This window comes from Abrus precatorius, unplaced genomic scaffold (assembly GCF_003935025.1).
Source record: "Abrus precatorius isolate BTA unplaced genomic scaffold, Abrus_2018 Scaffold3, whole genome shotgun sequence".
Lineage (NCBI taxonomy): Eukaryota > Viridiplantae > Streptophyta > Magnoliopsida > Fabales > Fabaceae > Abrus > Abrus precatorius.
The window spans coordinates 17,959,076-17,980,607 of record NW_020874373.1 but is presented as its reverse complement, the minus strand read 5'-3'; the positions used below and the strand labels follow the sequence as shown (position 1 = coordinate 17,980,607).

Here is a 21,532-nt window from a genome sequence, read left to right as displayed (position 1 = left end):
AGAAAGATCATCAATCAATTTCACACCATTTAGATCAATACAATGTGTCGAAAGTCAGCCTTTGGACTCAGACCAATTATATAATTCAATACACACACTTTCTCAATATTAATAAACTCACCTATCCTAAAGTTCAGTATCTTCTAATACATATATCATGTAAAATAATAATTCAATACCCAAATAATAGTAAAATCTTAAAAATTTCTTAGAAACTTAGTTACTTATACTTTTTACTATTAAATTTTATCGAGATAATCTTTGAAATAATATCGGTTTCTCATACTCAAAATTTCATTTTTAACACTAAAATCTTAAGAATTATTAGGGTTCTATTACACAAAATAAAAATAAAAGAGTTAGGGTTTAAAATAGGGTTTTCTCACCCAAAAATTTGTTTTCTACACCATGATTTTAAGGAAAAATCTTGTAGTTTTGTTATTTAGAATCAAGTAGTTGATTTTTCTAAGTTAAATTAGATAAACAAGATTTAGGGTTCGAGATCAACTCCCCTTCCTTGAAAATTGGTTTCTTAGACGGATTTTTTTAGAGATTCAAGAGAGAGGTACAATGTTCCTGATGGAGGATATCGTCTTACAGATCAAGATTTTCTTGAGTATTACAAAGCGTAACACTTTAAATTAAGGAAAAACTGAGAAATAAGAATGAATTTAAAGATCTGGGCTCCAAGAAACTTACTTGGATCAAAATAGAATTGATGTTCGAGTTCGGATCTAGAAGAGATTCGAGGTTTAGGAGAATTTTCTCTAAGAGGGGAAGGTGAGAGAATAGAGAAAAACTGAGAGGGAAGGCTATTTGGTGAGAAATGAATATTTTTAGGATTGAGGTTTCTTAAATACCCCTCCAAACTCTTGCATTCTCGCTTGAGTGAAAATAGGTAGAGAACTCCCTATTTTCTTGCGACTCCTCGCCTGAGTGAGTTCTATCTCGTTTGGGCGAGTTGTTCCTTGTTTGAGTGAGATCTCTTCTCGCCTGGACGAGAGGATGGTTGAGACAACTTTATCCTTTCTTACTTGAACGAGATTCATCTCGCCTGGGCAAGAATACTCCAAAACACCTTCTTTTAGAAAACTTTGTCTCGCTTGAGCGAGAAACCCAATACCAAAATTATTATTTTTTCATATAAAAGTAATAAAATTGAGGGTGTTACAGTATTAAATTGACTTGCATAAACCATTATCATGGTCAAGTATTTTAGATGTTTGTTGATTATGTACATATGTTGATACATATGGTAAACCATGATATTAACTTAGGTATTTTGTTGCCACTAAAACATGTCTTTTGGTTACTCTTTCAATTATTTTGTAACTCATTAATATGAGTTTTGAAACTAGTCTCTTATAAATAAATTGCATTTATGTATTTTTTTTTTTTTTACTAATTATTCTACTTACTATCATTAGAAATTATTATTTATAAATTCTTGTATATTAAATATTTTATTTGTCATGCATCATTTTAGTTAAACCTAATTGTCACACTTATTTCTTTTAAACATGGATTAAAAATTCATTTTCTATTTATTTGTTTTACAAAGTAGATGAACTCATAGACCACTTATTTTTATACTTTAAAACATGATTTTTAGGATATGTTTAGGAGAGAGATTTTAAAAGGGAATAGAGAAGAGGACATATTTTTTAATTTTAAATTAAGAGAATTATATATCATTGATAAATGCATGATTAATATATTTATTTTATGTTAATATATTAATTTATATCTTTTCATTTTGAAACATATTAATTTTAAAAATATTTATTTAAAACAAAAATTTTGTCCTTCCCTTCTATTCAAAATCCTCTTCTCAAATAATATTTTTGCAAATTTTTAACTCTTTAAAAAGTTTTCAATTAATATGAAAATATACTCTTTAATTATAATAAAAGAGAGCATTTTAGACCCTCCCATTATCGTTACTTATAATCACAAACACTTATTATTAATGTTTCTTAAATGTTAAAAAATGCGATTGATGAGGATATTTGAATTGAAAAATAATTAAGAAAAGTTAAAAAGAAAACAAAAAGTAGAGAAATCACAAATTTAATTTAAATGGATGAAAGTTTGATGCTTTGGTTTTCTTTTTTACTACCTATATGTTTTTCAATTCAATTTTATTCAATTTTGTTAAAACAATTACCAATAATCTAATCAATTGTCACCACTATCCAATGATTATGTAATAATGACTATCTTCTTCTTGATATGTTACTCTAATAATTATAGAAAGTAAAAGATAAATAAGAGCATTAATAAATATCATATTTGTTAAGCTCGGTTGTTTGATTGGAAGTTCAGATAAATTATTAGTTGACTTAACTCTTAAACTCAAGCTACCTTTTAGTTTTGTTAACCTATTAATAGTATTATCATTTATTAATTGATTAATTATAATTTACTCTTTAGTGGTCAATTTAAGAATAATAATAACATAAAAAATAATTATAATTAACAAATAACATCAACATCATAAAATCAAATTGAGATTTATAAAGAGTTACATAACAATAATCCACCTTAGTCCCATGGCAAAAGGTATTTAGTTACACAGTGTAATAAAAATGAAAATGAAGGTTAACTAAACACAAAACATCTATATTAAAAATAATAAGAAAAAAAAGCTCTCTTAACTAATATGCTAAAAAAAGAAGATAGAGAAAGGGATTGGTCCAGTGTAAGGCTCTCTATCTATAGTAATTCAAAAAGATAATGATTTGATTTCTAAAATGATATAACTTATCTATAGAAAAAGATACAATATTTTATTGTTAAATTTAAATTTTAGATTCAAATTTATATTTTAAATTTAAAATTCATATTAAGAATCTACTGTTTTTTCTCATTCAACAACTTTTCTTCATGATCTCATCATTTTTAACGAAGTTATATTGCTACCACTTCTTACAATAAAATTAAAAAAATTAATTAATTTAAAAGGTAAAATTACAATTCTAATAAAAAAATAAACTAAAATATGGTAGATAAAGTAAAAGAATGAAAGTTTATCAAACCTCTTAGTATATAGTCTAACATGGTTATTTTGCTTATGAAAACTTTTCTTATAAACATATTCTAGAAGAAAATAAGATTATTATAAATACACTTTATTTATTCCAAATTATACTCTAATAGGTCAATTTCTTGAATTTATAATCAGGTACTATCAACCTAAGTTCTTTAATTAGGGTGATTTTGTATAGTATTTGTATTTTTACGTTGAATAGTAATTAATAAATTTATAATGTATTTGAGAATTTTGGATAGTATTTTTACCTTATAGATTGTATTTACAAATAAATGGAGTAGATCTTTTGTGTACATATATTTAGTTGTCTTTTATACACTTTTGATTTTGGATAATAGATGTAAGATCACACTTTAGATTAATATATGTATTAAGAGATTTTATGTTTTGAACATATATTTTGTATTTTGATTATTTATTCAAAATAAATACATACATTTTATACATTTTTTTAAAGAGACAATATTATTCTTAAAATAGTGAATATAAATATATGATATCAAGCGGATGAATTAATCTTGAGATCTTACTTAGTACTATTTTTAAAATATCTCTAATTAATTATTAATTTCAAGATAATATAATAAGTTAAGACTAGTGTAGGAGTGAACTAATGATTGAATCTCATAAAACACAAATATGAAATATCAAATTTCTACAAAATTACAAATTAAGAATAAATATGTATTAGATTGAGTCACTATTGAAACATTACATGAATCATTGCACAAATGACATATGGTTCTCAATGTGATAACAATATATATTGTCCTTTAACTTAAAGTTAATATGATTTTTACATAAAAATTTTATGTTTTAATCCTATCAAATGTCACATGTAATAAAGTGATTACAAGTTAAATGTTAAATATAAAATAAATCATACAGAGAAATGTCACTTATATAAATAAAAGATTTCTTTTATATAACAAGAGTATTTATCTATAAGTTTTTTGACAAATTCAAACTTTAAATTCTATAGTCATATTCATATTTAGTAAGATAAATATGCTATATTTATTTTGCAAAAGTATGTTTAGGTATTAAAGAAATATATTTAAACCATGCACAATATCACTTCATATCTAATGTTCAATTAAATATCTGGATAAAGAAACCAATCATATAGTAAATAAATTATCACACAAACAAGTGATAATATTTTTTATGTTTAAATAATAGATATTCCTAGATGTCACTTACTATTTATGGTATTAACTATAATTGATTTATATTTAATATCATAACAAAATATTAGAATCTATAAGATTGCACACAAAACAAATCTATAAGAAAAATTAAATTTTTGTTAAACTGGAATTATTACTTGATTGAACAATACTAATAAGGAATAAGTTCATCCATTTATTCACATTTATTATGTTTTTTTTAATTATAATCAAGGCATCATATACAAAATCCTACTTAGTAGCGTAGTGACAATACTATCTTTTTTCACCTACTAACATAGTGTCAATGAAAGTGTTCTAGAGAGAGTGATTGTATGAATAGTTGTAGAAATATGATTATCATTGCCTTGTATGTCTTAACAAGGTAATTTTAAAATCCTTTTGATATTATTGAATGCTTTATTGAATAAGCATTTTGAAAATCCTTAAAGTTTTGTTATCATATTCATGTAGATGATTTCTAATACTTTATTGGTATCTAAGAAGGTTAAGTCTTAGTTAAGCAGAATATGAAATCAATACTTTATTGCATAAGCATTTTGAAAATCCTTAAAGTTTTGTTATCATATTCATGTAGATGATTTCTAATACTTTATTAGTATTTAAGAAGGTTAAGTCTTAGTTAAGCAGAATATGAAATCAATATATTTTTCATTGTATTTACTTTGTTAGTTAGTGTAGATATATAATTGATTGATTAAGATAATATTTTAGGTAGTTAGAATTACAAGACGCATGATTATTAATTAACATGTTAATGATATTTTGTTTCCTTTAGTTATTGTTTGACATTTTTGACATTGTTCATGCTTGTTTCTCTTGCTTCTATGTTGTCACATAGCTCATGCAACTTCATTTGCCCTTTCTGAGCTTATGGCTCTAGTTATGTCCTCAACTTCTACTCTTTCTCTCACCTACAATGGTACAAGGAGCATCAGGCCTTTAGTTTCACTACCTTTTATTGCACACACTGATAATTCTTTCATCAATATCTCTCATTCTCCTTCTCCTGCCTTATGAATTCTGATTTTGGGGCAACTAATGACATCATTGGTAACAAGTTTATTTTCTCTTTTCTTTCTACTTTTGGTTATTTACCATTAGTCACTATGATTAATAAGTCTCAAATACAATCTCAAGGTCCTGTTATTATTCATTTTATTACATCACATTTCATTAATAATGTTCTTTATGTTCCTCAGTCTCCCTTTAATTTGTTATCTAACTGGTTCTCTTAATTGTATTATATCTTTTACTAAAGGCTTTATTTTTCTAAATGTTAAGGACAGATGATTGATGCTGGATTAAAGTTACAATGAATTTATCATCTATATCCCTTTGCTTATATGAGTTTGGTGATGGACTTTCCTCTTCTGGTTTGTGCTTAGTTAAGTTATCCTAGTCTTCAAAAATTATAGCAAATGATATTAGATGTCTCTAAACTATCCATTTTATCTAATGAGTCATGTTAATTAGACAAACATATTTGTAATTTCTTTTCATGTTGTATTAATTGTTGAGCTTTATCTCTCTTTAGTTTGGTTCAATCTGATGTTTGGAGTCCAAGTTATACTATGTCTACCTTAGGATTGAATATTTTGTTACCTTTATTGATAACTATTCTTATTATACTTGGTTATATTTATTGAAAAATCAATTAGAATCATTTTATATATTTCAATCTTTTTATCATAAAATTAAAAATTAATTTGATGTTCTTATTCACACTTTCCATAGTGATAATACTTGTGTATTTGTCCATACTTTCAAAATTGTATGTCATCTAATGCTATTTTTCATAAGATTCTTGTATTAGATACCTCTCAACAAAATAAAATTGCTATAAGAAAAAATAGACACCTTATTGGTACTAATTATACTCTTCTTTTTCATGGCAATATTCCTTATCATTTTTTGGATGATGTTGTCCTTACAACTTACTACCTTATTAATTGAATGTCTTCTTTTGTCCTTAACAATCAAGTACCACACACTGTCATGTTTACTCATCAATCTTTACATCCTCTTCCTCTTTGTGTCTTTGGATCCATTTGTTTTATTCATAAAATTAGTCGAAGAATTGACAAGCTCTTTACTCGTACTTACAAATTAGTCTTTCTTAGTTACACTCGATCTCAAAAAGGTTACAAATATTATTCTCTGACTCTTAATCATTATCTCATCTTGGCTGATGTTACCTTTTTTGAGTCGATTTCATTTTTTAGGTCTTCTACTTCTTCTTCACCTTTTGAATCTGAGTATGTCACACTTCAATCATTTCTACCTCACGTTCTTGTTATTTTTCAACCACCAGAAACATCATCTCTTCTAGATAGTCCTCTTTAGTGTCATTTGCAAGTTTATCACAGACAAAAGCATTACTCTTTGCCACCATTTGCCAATGATGCTCCCCTTACTAATTTACCTACAACGCCAACTTCTCCACCTCCTCTAACCTTGCTCTCAAGTATGATCTTATTATTGCTCTTCGAAAAGGTATACACTTCACTTGCAATTTCTCTCTTCATTATGTTGCTTTAACATATCATTATTTTTCCTTTTCCTATTATACTTGTCTTAACTCGTTGTCTTCTATTTCTATTCCTAAAAATACAAGTGATGCTCTCTTTTATCTTGGTTGGCAACAAGCTATGATCAATGAATGTATGTACTTAAGACCAGTGATACTGAGAACTTTGTCCTTTTTCCTTCGAAAAAGTCTAAGGTCAGATGTAGATGAATTTACACCATCAAGGTTGGCCCTGATAGCCGTATTGATTATCTTAAGGCTTGTCTAGTAATTAAAGGTTATACCAAAGTCTGTCTTAAATTATGGTGATACATTTTTTCCAGTAGCTAAAATTACCTTTGTCACCTATTCTTGTCCATTCTGCAATCTGTCATTAGCCCCTTTACCAGGTTGATATCAAGAATACCTTTCTCCATGGTGATCTCTTAGAAGAAGTATATATGGAGCAATCTCTTGGATTTGTTACTCAAGAGGAGTCTTCTAAATTAGTCTATGATCAATAAAAATCTTTAAACGTAAACAATCTCCTAGGGTATGATTTTGTTACTTCAATATTGTAATACAAGAATTTAGAATGACTTGAAGTGAAGTTAATCATTCAATTTTCTTTTGTCATTTAGCCTCATGATGCATTTATTTAGTTATTTATGTCGACAACATTATTATTACTGGTAACTATCACTATGATATTACAAAAATGAAGTATTATTTATGTCCACATTTCCAAACAAAAAATTTTGGCAACTTCAATATTTCTTAGGAATAAAAGTGACAATCTAAGAATGACATTGTGATTTCTTAGAGGAAGTACACGTTGGATATTTTAAAGGAAGTTGAATTGATGGGTGTCAAGCCTGTAGACACTCCTATGGATCCTATTCAAAACTTTTACCAAGTAAGAGAGAGTCTCCTTCTAATCTAGAGAAATGTTGTAGGTTTTTTAAAAAACTAAATTATCTCACTATCATTTGTATAATTATCACTTTTGCAGTTAGTATGGTAAGACAATTTCTTAACTCTTCTTATAAAGGAAATTGGGATGCGATAATTCACATTTTTAAAATACATCAAAGGGACTCCAGGAAAAGGACTCTTGTATAAAAGGTAAGAGTCACACTTGACTAGTTATATGTGTTCTTATTGGCAGTAGTTTGATCTCATGAAAGAATAAAAAATAAAGTGTAAATGCTCATTCAAGTGCAAAAACAAAATATTGAGTCATATAGCCTTAGCTACATACACTTATCTGGTTGAAAAAATTGCTCAAAGAACTAAGATTATAAAAAATAACACTTGTTTGTGATAATCGGATATCCTTGCACATTGCTTCAAATACATTGTTCTATAAAAGAACAAAGCATATTGAGATAGATTGTCACTTCATTGGAGAAAAAAAAAAACTATGCAAAGACATCACTACTAGTTTTGCAATGCGAATGATCAATTGGCAAATGTCTTTACTAAATCATTGAGAGGTTCTCATATTAGTTATATTTGTGAAAAGATTAATGCATACGATTGATATAACATATTTTATGTTGACATTTATAGTTTTATTTTGATTTATAAACACTTTTTATATGTTTTATTTTTAGAGTTTTTACCATTTTCTAATTATTTGAATAAATTAGACTTGTTACAAATAAATGTTTTAATTTCGTACTTTTGTTTATTTTGACCTCTTGACTACTCTTTTGTCTATAACTTTTTCTACAGAGATCTTTTACTTATTCTAGTTGCATTGGATTCTACACTTCCAGGGCTTCAAAATGCATATATAGATCACTAGATTTGGAGTTGTTTTTGATTTTTTATGATTTTTTGAAGTTAAGACAAATTTCCTTAATCTTGTATGCAGGATTACATTTGAACCATTATTATTTAATAATTGTATTTGTGCTTTTAGATATAATTGAGACCCTAATTTTGACTATTTAGTTTATTCTAATCAGAACTTATAAATAAATTAATAAGGCTATGAATTATGGCACAATTAGACACTTTGAATTTTTTATATTTGATCTTTAATAAGAATTTTTGTTTTTAATTCTCTCATCTTCCTTTCATTCTTGCTTGGATTAAGTGCTTTGATGGAAGATTAAATCTCTCGTTTAATCTGTAGAATCTAGATGATGTAAATCTGATTTAAGTTTTTGACAAATTACTCTAAATTTGTTATCTTTTTCTCTAATCTCATATTTGTGTGTTGCAATTGTAATTAACTTTTCTTTGATTAGAATTCAATTGATATTCTGATTTGATAATTAATTCGGATTAGGTTAAATGATATTTTAATTTAATTTATAATCTGATTTAATTAGGTTATTCGATTGAATTAATAACTGGATTGGGTAATTGCTCAAACGCAGATTAAAATCTTTAAATATTATGATAATAAGAATTACACGCATTTGGGATTTGATAATTCTTAATCTGTCTTTTTCTTCATGTTAATTGCGCTCATAATTTTAATTTAATTAATTGATTACCTCCTCTCATTTTAAATTTTGCTCTATTGATTTTATTAAATTTTTTCGTTTAAATTTTTATTTGATAAACTACTTTGATACTTTGATGATTTTTAAGAGACGATTATGGTTGTTTGCCTCATGTTATAATAATTAGGTTTTTATTATTTTGACTCACAGGGATCAATGATCTAAATGCTCCAACATGAGGGGGTGTTAAATATATGTATTTATTGTAATAAAGTAAATTTATCTTTATAATTATATTAATTAGATAATTGAGTATCCTATAATTATTGTTATCATTAATATAAACATATGATTTGTTGTGTAGTTGAAATATAGATTCAATCAATACTTTTTCTTTTTTCCTTCTTTCTTAACAGACTCAAATATTGTCACAAGTTGAGAGTGTAAAAATAACCTAAATATGTTCAACAAATAATTTTTAGAAAACGTCTACAAAACGAAGTTTATGCAACTAAAATAAAATGTGGGAGAATATGCAATCTGCTTTGAGGCTTTTCTTAAATATTCTAGATATATAACTACACCCAATGAAAAATGAAAATATATAAATTTGTAGATAAGTTAAGACAAAGAATTAAGGAGAAGATAGTACCTATAGAGATTAGATATTTTCTGTAAATTTTCAATTTGAAAGACTTAATGATAAATATGACTAAAACCTATAGACATCATAGTTCTAGTAGTAGTATGCCACTAACTAAGAAGAGATATCTTATTTTTAGAGAAACAAAAGACAAAGATCTCAAGAACAATAGAAGGGGTACAAATAAGCATCAACTCCCAAATGATACACTAAATGTTGTAGAGCTCATAAAACTGAAATATGTATAGAGAAAGTGCTTGTGTATTGTATTTGTAAGAAATTGGAGTATTTTACTTGGTATTTCACTTACTTTAAGAATGTTCCATTGTGTGATTCAAATAGTGGAGACATCAAACAAGTAGCTAATAAGCTCAAGATAAGAGATAGAGTAAATATCTAAGTAAAAAATATACTTCTATATGTCTTATATGTGATAGGATTTTTCTTTTTAAAATTATATTATTTGATTTAAGTGTATACATTCATTTATATTTATGAAATTCACCGAATCACTAATATTACCTATGGCTATTTATCATATGACTTAATTGATTATACCCTTGTTGAATATTTTGTTACTTCTAAAGTTTGTTTGAATTGACTTTTTATTGAAAAAAATAAATCATTATATTTAGTTTTGTATTTATTCCTATTATTGATCTGTGATGAACTTTGGCACGATTAATTATATGTTAAATAACTTTGATAAAATTTTATTTTTTCAATTACACTGGAATGCTAAACTAGTCGATAAGTTTATTAATTTTTTATTGATAATTATACGAAGCCTACAAATACAAGCAACTCTTGCCTATAAATGTAATTTTTTTTTAATATAGTCATAAACTTGTTTGACAAAAATGATTTTTGGAAAAAGTTTCAAAAATCATCGAGTCATGCACGTGCACAAATGTATGAATATGGATATACAAGAAAAATTAAGACTCGAGTGTCAAGCTTAATAAATTAACAGTTTCACTATAGACATTAAATTTAGAGTTCAGGAAAAAATATTATATATATATATATATATATAACCCAAAACCTTGATAGAACATTTTACTTGAACCAATATTCAATCAAAACTTCATAATGTTAAAAGAGTTAACCTAATTTATTGAACCTAAATCGTAGAATTAAAAAAAAAAAAAAAACATTTCTTATAAATATTTTTAAAAACCACATCAAGTCTAATTCTTAAAACCAAAATTCATCAAAATTAATTTCGGATCAGGCCCAAAATAGTGAGATAGGGCATGTCTTGAATACACCTAATTTCCTAATATATGGGTACACATGGCCATCATCATTCATTACTACTCTTACATTTCTACTCCACCTGAACATCATAGCTACCCACTACCCTATAGAATCCACAGTAACCAAAACCATGATAATATTAATTCTCTTTGCTTCTATTCTGTCCCATAAAAATCGTTGAACCATCCATATGATAATACGCATAGCTTCCTCGTATATACACTCATCAGTGAGACTGTACACACTCGTCAACGCCAAAAGGGCTTTCAAAAAGTAAATCTATTACACCTATCGCAAAAAACAGATGTATTGATGGATCATAGCTATGCTCTAGTGGACTGTACACAATATCCCTTCCCCCCAAAAAAGATATTAAAAAAAAAATAGATTTGCAAAAAATTTTACAGCTAATCTACAAGTATCTATCAATCTTCAGGGCGTTGAATCTCACCCATCATGATCCGGTTGCTGGAGACCTTGAAACCAAGAAGAGAAGGATCTATCTGTTTCCCTTTCTTCCCTTTCTTTTTCCCACTTCGCCCTGCTTGCGTGGCATCAGATGTCTCATTACCGGCTCCACTAGTTGCATGTGAGTCCACCTCAGGAAGAACGGGCTTTTTTAGCATGTCCATAAATGACGTCTCTGACACAGCACCTTCACTGAATGAAGACGACCTAAATCGAACCTCCTTTTTCCCAGAAGCCTGAGCATCGGTCATGCTGCTAATTGACAAATTTCCAGCTGATTCTCGTCTCCCTGCCAGATCTTATATTTCACTCACTGCAGAGATGTGAAAGAAAAGCTAAATTAAAAGATCACATACCTTCACTGGATGTGAGATTTATTAAATTATTTTGATTGACATGAGGTACAGATGGTTGGTCTGACTGAACATCTGGGGAAGATAAAACCCGAGATACATGGGGGCGCTTATGGAATGCATTATCAAACCCTTTTGTTGAAGGAGGTATCCTGTCAACAAAAGACAATCAAACCTCAAGTTTAATAATCAGTCAATATACATCAACTCAACCATTTATGCATACACAGTATATAGACCGATATATGAACAGTGGATACATCAACACATTTTTTTTTACGATAATTACTCATTATGTAGGCAATAATTCGATCAAATGTGTCAACTTTAAATGGCTATCTTTTTTTTAAGTGATTCTTCTGCTACTACTACCTGTACAAATGTAGTCCCAACCCATTTCCATCCCTTTGGAAGAGTAGTTAGTTAATTGCATCAGTTTTAAGATAAATTTAATCAGTGAAATTCTTCACAGGTGCATTCAGAAAGTCTACAACGACTATCTGCAAACTTCAACTATGGAAAATTTGTGTTCACAACATAGAAAGATCGTAGGCTATCCAAACTACAATCTTATGCAAAACCTATCACTAAATGAGAAACAAGAATATATTAAAAAAATTAATGCAGCATATAGAAATTTGAGCTCAACAGATGTGTAATGCAATTCTTAACAAACCCAGCAGTCCGATCAAAAAATTCAAGGAAAATTCTAAAACCCAAATAACCAAATTAATTTTAGTCCAAAAAGCAAAGTGTGAAAAAAAATTACCTGTCACCAGAAACCTCATCTCCACGTGAATTATTCAAACCCATGTCACGACCAAATGAGCCACCATCACCACCTGCAGCATCTTATTCATTATATCAACCATATACAAGCACATCAATGAAATATAGTAGTCAGGTAGTATCTTACCAGCACTGCTTAGTGAGCTATGTCTACTGTGGGTAATAGCGGGCAGTTCCATGGGATTCATGATGCTTTCCACTTGCTCTGAAATGTCTGACATCCCAGGAACTAAATTGTTCATTGTGCCCATAAATTCATGCCTCTGTCCCTTATTTGTCTCCAACTCAAGTACGTCTTTCTCCATAGATGATTTACCAATCTGAAAAGGAATTCTGTAATTGGGATGTAAAGTGTCCTTATTAGCAGATAACAGTGATTGCTCTTCAAGTAATGCACCAGATCTAGACCGAAGAGGCATTCTTTCACTATTCCCTAGATTGTTGTATTGATCAGTAATATGCATGCTGGTTAAATGATCGTGCATTAGGGCATTGGAATTAGCACTTTGAGCCCTTTCTAAAAATGGGTCACTCAGATGGACTTGCTGATCTGGTGTAAGTTCAAAAGGATGCATTATTGAACTAGCCTCCGGACCATGCCAAGATTTGTCAAGATTTCTTGATGAAAGAGAATGCCATTTATCAACAGTTGATGGTTGTGTGGATTGAACACCCAGTTTTTGATGAAGTAGGTCCATAAAACCTCGCGCTGAACTCTCTTCATGAGCTCCAGCAGATGCAGATAAGTTTAAATCTGCAGATGTAACAGTATCCCCTAACTCTCTTCTCTGCCTTGCAGCTTCAAGATGTTGTAGCTGCACCCGAGGATCAATCCAGCTATTTTCCACATGCCCATTGTTGCCAGAGAGTGAGTTTTTGAATGCATCAGGGTGGTGACCAAAAAGATCATCAGATGATTGCAGGTGATGAGAGGATAAAGAACCCAGTTGATCAGTTGGAAGTAAATAGCGACGACGGTCATGCAATTCCCTTCCTTGGACAGAAATAGGTGCAGACCTCTCAAACATCATAGAATTAGGCTCATAGAACCCTCTCTGGTTTTGCTCAGGAAGATTTCTTCCCAAATAATTTAATTGCTCCTCATGCGCCACAAGCCTCTGCTGCTGTTTGTGGATATCTGACACATTAAATCCTGTTGAATGACCCAGTTGATGGGTAGTTTGATTTCTTACCAACTGCCCAGTTTCATTAATTGGCCATGACCTACCAAAATGCCTTTCTCCATCCAACCCTAACTTCTGTCTAAGAGCCAAAGATATCTGCTGTGCCTGTAGTTGATCTTGCTGAAAATGAAGTTGTTGTTCAGAAGACAATATATTTCCATGCCTTGCTTGCAACAAGAGGTCTGACAAATCAGCCTGCCTTCCTTGGACAGCATTGAGGCCCATATTTGCTTGAATAATCTGTTCCATTGATGGATCAAGATGCCTTAAAGAATGTGAATTCTGCTGCAAATCATGCAGATATCTCCTCAATTGTACCTGATCTAACAGGTTATCCCTAGAAATATCATGTTTTGTCTGTCCAAAATTAGGATCAGGGATTTGCTGATGCATAAGCTGTTCAAGAAGTAACTGCTGAACTTGAGACTGTTGCTGGGGCTGAAGTTTCATTTGTTGTTGAAGTAAGTGTTGATGGTGCATTTCTTGCTGTTGTTGAAGCTCAAGCTGGCGTTGTTGAATCTGAAGTTCCAGAATTCGTTCAAAGTCTGGTCCTGAATTCTGCATCATCTGTTGGATGTTGGACTTCATGTTTTGAGAATGGGCAAAACCTGGAAATCTCTCTAAATCTGATCCATTAATATGAGCAGGGAAATGGTTAGAAATATTACTCTGCTGCTGAAGCCTTTCCTTCTGAAGCTTCTGCAACATAAGATGCTCTGCCACATCAAAATTATTAAATTTTGGTCCCATATGGGACAAGAACTGATCTTCTAACGAACCTACATGTGGATTTGGATTAAAATGCCTATTTATTCCATATTCATCAGTCCATGTCTCCCTGAAAGAAGGCTGATTAACAATGCCACCAACAGTGCTTTGATCAGCAAAAGGAGCATCTCTATCAATTAATGGATCTAGAAAATGACCCTGGTCACCCAATCTCAAAGAACTATTGGAAGATTGTGCACGCCTTAAATGAGAACCATCTCTGAGTTCAGACATCAATAACCCAAAGGGGTGCAACTTATCAGCCTCACTATTGTGAACATCACTCACTGCAATTTCATTCGCAACAGGTTTTCCAGTAGGATGGGAATATGAAGCATTAACATCCCCAGGCCTCATCAAAGGTTTTTCATTGATGCTTCCAGCCAATTTTGATAAAGTGACATCTACATAAACAAATATATATAAATAAAAAGTAGAAGCAAATGCATACATAAACATGATCAAACAAATTGTTAAGCAATATAATAGTAGAAAGACATGACAATGGCAGAACATGAAAGCAAGTAACTTACCCTCATCATGTGCAACAATATTATTGAAGCACTGGTCATCAGAGTACTTGATTTCAGAGTGATAACTTTGATTAGGTATTTGAGAAGGAATCCCAACACTTGTGGTAGTATCAGGTCGAGATGAAGACCAAGGTTGATCATCACTAACAGAAGACCCGTCATAGTCAAAAGTATGTACATCTACTTTCAGATTCCTTCCAATGGCATCAGATGGTTCTGATTGAATAACCTGGTTACTTCCTGCACCTAATCCCGATTTGACTTTCAAATGAGGCATAATGTCACCAAGTTCTTGAAATGGGGATCCTTCAGGAGCATCTGATAAACGAACAGGTAAGTCCATCCCAAAAAATCCTTGTTCAAACCACAAAATTATGTCAATTCCAAGAAAGGGTCCTTGAACTACCCCTTGAGGGTCAAGATAGCACAAACTCAACTCCTCAAGTGCAATAACACTTTCAGGCAAATATGTCTTCTCATTAATTTTTAAGTCTTGTTGATCAATACTTGGAGGTTGCTGCAGAGATGAAAAATCAAAAAGAGAGCGAGAATTATCAGGCAGATTACTACTAATTTCAGAAGCAGCAATTGAGACGACACCATCCCGATTAGCATGTTCCTGAAAAGTAGAAGTGTGTCCCTGATGATAATCAAAAGATTCTGATTCAGCAACTTTATTTCCAGGAATGCTTCCATCCCCAATGTTGCCACCAGAACTCTCATTTCTCCCATGCACACCAAATGCTGGCATATGTTTCTGCTTGCCTTCTTGAAAAGATGCAACTTCTGAAGGATATGATAATTTGGATACAATCATTAAAGTAAAAGAAAATGAAAAATCTTTAGACAGATTTACAGTTAGAATTAAAAATAGTAATTTCTCACCCTCAACAATATTTCTCAATAAACCACCAGCAGTTGATGCTGAACCAATTAAAATTTGATCAGAATCATTTGAGACATCAATTCCTGATATAACCTTTGCACCACTTCCAATGTAAGGTTGTTTTCCTTCACTAGTAACATCAGGACCTGAAATAAGCCAAGGAAGAAAACAATAAGAGGTGAAGAAAAAGTCTGACTGTTTTACATGAATTAAAAAATCCATCCAAAATATGCACCTGAAATATCATCATTTGACCCTCCATCCTTTCCTCTAAAAGAGTAGCTTGAGACTTCACTATTAGTAACCTTTCCCTTCCATATTTCTTTAAGGACAGCCTGAAAGAATGATGAAAAACAGAATAAATATCAATATTGAAGAGCAAGTTACCCTTCACGAATACATGAGATCAAAACATCACATCAATCAATATGGCAAAATACGGGTGTTTTTTCATCTTTTATGCTGCATACCTCTTCCTCAGCAGCAGGAGCAACAAATGCCAATGGTTCAACAGAACCAAGTTGAGTTATCGGTGATGCATGCTCCATCTCAGAAGGCATGCCATCAAAATTTGGATCAACCTTTTGCTTGCGATATATGTCAAGAATCTTGCCCCTAGGGTAGTAATATGAATCAACACCCAGGCTAGACTTCCCCAACATGGTTTTATTCCTATCCATTAGTGCAGATCCAACACTAGAACCTATTGGAGGCCTTCCAATCTGCAAGTTTCCATTGATATTTGCCCTTCCTCTTCCAGGTGAAAATCGTACATTGCAGCCTTCTATACGTCCTTTCTCCAGACCAAATCCAGGTGCAGCACGGTATGTGGCCACACCAGCAGCTTGAGCTTCCAATCTGTGTCGTGGCCTCCATTTATCACGAGAATCAGTGTCACGATCAGAACCCATGCGATTGCTAACACCAGAAGATTGTTTTTCAGTGTGACTATCTTCCTTCTCAACATCATTTCTTTTCTCACTTCGAGAATCCTTCTCTTTATCTTCAGGACCCCATCTTGATGACCACTTATTCTCTCTTCGAGAGTCATGGCCAGAACCACGGCTCTCATGCCAGCGATCAGAGGGTAAGGATCTATTCTCCGAGGTTGAAGTAATCTCCAAACGACGATCTTCTTTTCGGCGATCCCTTCTCCCAAGCAAGCTTGTTTCTCTCTCCTCTTCACGCCAGCGGCGACTTATGTCAACATCAGGAGCAGTCCTCCTCCAGTCTTTTTTGTCCTGAGACCCCTCCAAACGCCAACTGTCTTTCAGTATGGGATCAGTAGAGTTCACCTGAGGAAAAAAAAAACCCAAGTAGATGGATATCACCCTATCATTTTCCAAAGACCAGGCAAAAGCTGCAGATGTTAAAGAGAAAATATTAAATATTATTTAACTTTACAGTTAAAGAACCACTCCAATTCAACCTTGAAAGAAAAAAAAAATATACCTGCATGATTATTCAACTTTTAGAAAGCAAATGCGAGATAAATCAACAAAATAGAAATGAATAGGCAAAAGAAACTACTACTAAACTCCCAAGGATATATATCTTCTTGTTTTGTAGCTACTAGCTACACTATTGTATTAGGAACTCTTCACTCTTTAAGAATAAAAATGCATAATAACTCTTACCATACTAATTGGGCACCTAATTCATCATTAATAGTTTAAACTACAACCCCTTGCTTTTAAGAGACAGCTTTGTCAAGAAAAACATTTTACAATTTTGGAAGAATACTCAAAATTGAAGGAGTCAACTAAAACTCAGAGAGGGTAACAAGAAAATGTATTGTCACTGCTTTAAGCTTAAAAACAGTAGTACTGGGTGCAAATAATTTTTAGGAAGGGGTCAGTGATCCAAAGACCTCCCTCTCACTGTTTCCAACATCATCACTGCCAGCATGTAAAATCAAAAGCATCAAACAAGATTGCATGGACAATAATGCCACATTAAACTCTCCAGCTCCTCAAATGAAAAAATCTCCAGTTTCCAAAATAATAAATAGTAACAAAGCCCTAACATATGCAAAGAGGGGGGGGGGGGGGGGAGGAATCTGATAATGCAAGCACAATCAAAACATCAAACGTTACATACCCCCACCAGGTTAGCAGTTGGCCTCGCATCAACAGGTTTGGAATAAAGCCACTGTGGGGATAAGGGTATGCTGCTGTCAGATGACACTTGATCTGAAAGTAAAACAAGTTTTATCAATCAACAGTCACCATTTATGCAGAAAAGGCCACTAAATTTTAACTTACAAAGATAAACAGGATACCTTTTGAATCATCAAGTAGTGCCGCAATCCCTTTCTCCCCGCCATGTCCTCCAGATGCTTCATCTATCACAACCAAAATGCAAATATTAGCAGGCGTGATTCAAATTGGTGTATGTTTAAAAAGTTGTCAGAAATATTTATATGAAAAAGGCAGTTTTAGTGCTTTCTCATAAGCTACAAAGTGTAGTATCTGAAAAACATATAAAATCCATACAACAAAAGTGCTTAATGACGAGATCTACAGTATCCACCACCACGTGCAATTACATATCACGAGAGACTTTTGAAAAACATAATAATCAACAGGTAAATCAAATCACCCAGCCAAACACGCTGAAGAAAACAACAGCACCAGCAACACAATCAAATCAGCATACTTTAAGTCTTAGAAAAACGAAATTCCCAGATTCAGATTAACAAGAACAGCAAACTGAACTCCAGTCCATCTATCCATCCAAACAAAGCCATAGAAAAACCCCACTCTTCAGCAAATAACAGTTTATAAATCATAAATCAAACTCACTAAAGCATTGTTAGAAAACTGAGAACAATAAAAAAGGTGCAAACATAGATCAACCTTCAATCTAAAGCAAAGTCAACCCAATATTAAAAAAGAAAACGAATAAAAACACACACACAAAAAGCAAAAAAAAAAAAAAAAAAACAAAATCCAGAGCCACACAAGCGTGAACAGGCATGTCTGTCGGACACGCAATTGACACGAAGAACGAATCACGGATTGAGATTCAACGGATCCAGACAAGGAGATCAAGCAATGATTGCGAAACAATGAAGACGCGAACAAACATGGCTTTCAAGGAACCCCAAAAATAAGCCCTAGAATAATTTTAGCTATGGAAAGTGGAATGAATAAATGAATCGAATCACCTTTGAGAGATGAGTGAGAATCAGAGGGCTTGGAAGAGAAGAGATCGTCGGGGAGATTGACCTTGCCGTCGCCCATCGCTGTCGAGTTCGAGATTGTGGGAATTCGAAACGGGCAGATCCGAAAATGGAACGGAAGAAGAAGATTAGGGTGGAAAATGCGAAAAGAAGGATGGAATGCGAAAGAGGGAGAGATAGAGAGAGAGAGAGGGTAGGGTTTGCGAATTGCAGGGTATAAGATGGATAGAAAGAAGGAGAGAAGACTAGAAGGAGAGAGAGAGAGAGAAAGAGAGAGAGAATGAGGTAAGGGTTTGAGGGCTCAGGGTAGGGTGTGGTGTAGTATGGTGTGTTAACATCAGGAGCTACCACGAGACAGTCATATATTATTGTATTTTTTATTTTATTTTTTCCTTTCGTTTTTATCACAAATGCACAGCAAATTGAAAATAAAATTCATTAATTAATTAAGGATGTAATGAGATGAGTTTAAAACATAATTTAATTCAGTTTATCTAAATAATTTATCATTTTTGTAAAATTTATTTATAATTTTTATAAATTAATAAGTTATTTATACACCTTACGAGGATTATTAAATTAAAATTTTTAAATAAAACAAAAATATAATTAATCATTATAAATTTTTTAAAATAAAAAGTAATTAACTTATTTCATCAAACTGCCTTAAGTAAAATTTTATTCTCAATTTTCACTTGTTTAGATTTTATTTTTATGGTTTGTTTTTTAAGATACAAGTGATTTATTATGGTTTCCTATATTTTTATTTATTTGAATTTAATTTTTATTTATTAAGATATTAATTAATTTTTATAAAAAATATTATTGATGATTTTTATGTGGTCAAAATATTAATTCTTAAAAAATAAAAATTCAATAAAAGTAAAAGGTATATGAAATTATTTTTTTATTTTTCTAAAGAAATATTTTTCTAAAAAAAATTAAAGATATCTTTATTTTTAAAACTTAAGTGATGAATAAGAGATGGAGATACAAGATGGAGGTGATCTCTCCTAAGGCTTCTAAACAACTACAAAAGAAATCATTTGGTACGAAGGATTATTGACAATTAATCATAACACGACGTTCTTTCATCTTTTAAATCACTAATTTATGAAGGTTAATGGAGACTAGATCTCTAAAACTTACTTGGAGACGATTAATAGATAAATAATCTTTAAAATATACTTAGAGAGTGGTTTATATATAACTAATATTTAAACATTACTTAAAGAATAGTTAATATATAACTAATCTCTAAAGTCTTTTTTAAATATGTTAGTTTAAGCATAAAACTACTATATGAAGTGGACAACATCTTTAAAGAGTGATTTCATGTGTACTTCTCTTCATATTAATCTCTACATATTGATTCTTGACTCACCAATCTCTAAAATAAAACGCTAACTATACATTTTCTTCATTGTCTCCATGTAATATTTGAAGATGTTAATTCTCACTTTTTATTTTGTACCATCGTTGTCACTAGGCTTGCCACCATATTGTCAATATTTTTTATCATTCTCTATGTAAATATATTATACTTTTATTTTTTATCGTTTATATTACTCATTCTTACATACACATACATACATACACACATAAATATAAATAAATATATACATATATATATATATATATATATATATATATATAACATTACATTACATTCCCTTCATGTGTCATGAGCAATAAAATCATCTTCTTTTGTAAGGTGAATAGGGGAGGAGTCATCTTGCATTTGAAGTGATCTCGAAAGTAAATAGTGCATAGTGCCAATTTAAGTACATATTGATTTACATTTTGCTTTAGATATAATTCAGAGGATTATGTTTTTCAAGTTATGGTTTATGCTTTATGTGCTACTTTAGCTTGAATTTGTTACTATGAATTCATTTGTTTCCATATTTGTCATAAAACTGCTCATTGTAACAGTTATAATTGTTTGGTCTCATAGATCATTTTATTTATCATTGATACTTAATGTTTAGTTATTGAGAATTTTGGCTTTGAATAATAAGCAATGTTCATTATTTGCTTTTTTAAAGAATGAAGTGTTTTCTTAAACTAATCTTAGCACCTTCCTAGCAAGTTGGGATATGATTATGTTTATGGGGGGATAAATTGATGAATGCAATAAAATAAATTCACAAATTCAAAATAAGGATTAAGAATGGTTGTTGATGTAGAGAACTTTAAGCTTCAAATAATTTTTTATGTCACAGAGTGGTTGGTATATGTTTGCTTTTGAAAC

At 30.9% G+C, this 21,532-nt stretch overlaps 1 protein-coding gene across 1 annotated transcript; it reads right to left on the bottom strand.

Moving 5' to 3' along the window:
• Nucleotides 1-11,046: 11,046 nt before the first annotated feature.
• On the bottom strand, nucleotides 11,047-19,591 carry LOC113861005. The gene is made up of 11 exons (XM_027493600.1): nucleotides 19,264-19,591; nucleotides 18,376-18,438; nucleotides 18,195-18,286; nucleotides 16,565-17,389; nucleotides 16,330-16,429; nucleotides 16,094-16,240; nucleotides 15,209-15,994; nucleotides 12,851-15,079; nucleotides 12,704-12,776; nucleotides 11,938-12,086; nucleotides 11,047-11,870 (listed from the first exon to the last, which is right to left on the bottom strand). The coding sequence occupies exons 1-11, from the start codon at nucleotides 19,337-19,339 to the stop codon at nucleotides 11,539-11,541; spliced, it is 4,872 nt and encodes a 1,623-aa protein (XP_027349401.1). The 5' UTR covers nucleotides 19,340-19,591; the 3' UTR covers nucleotides 11,047-11,538.
• Between the last annotated feature and the right edge of the window lie 1,941 nt (nucleotides 19,592-21,532).

Excerpts from the sequence above, each read along its gene's own strand:
- LOC113861005 (XM_027493600.1), bottom strand. The coding sequence starts at position 19,339 with ATGGGCGACGGCAAGGTCAATCTCCCCGACGATCTCTTCTCTTCCAAG. Across the intron at positions 18,287-18,375 it reads ACTACTTGATGATTCAAAAG|ATCAAGTGTCATCTGACAGC; the intron begins GTATCCTGTTTA and ends TTTTACTTTCAG. Across the intron at positions 15,995-16,093 it reads ATTGAGAAATATTGTTGAGG|AAGTTGCATCTTTTCAAGAA; the intron begins GTGAGAAATTAC and ends CATATCCTTCAG.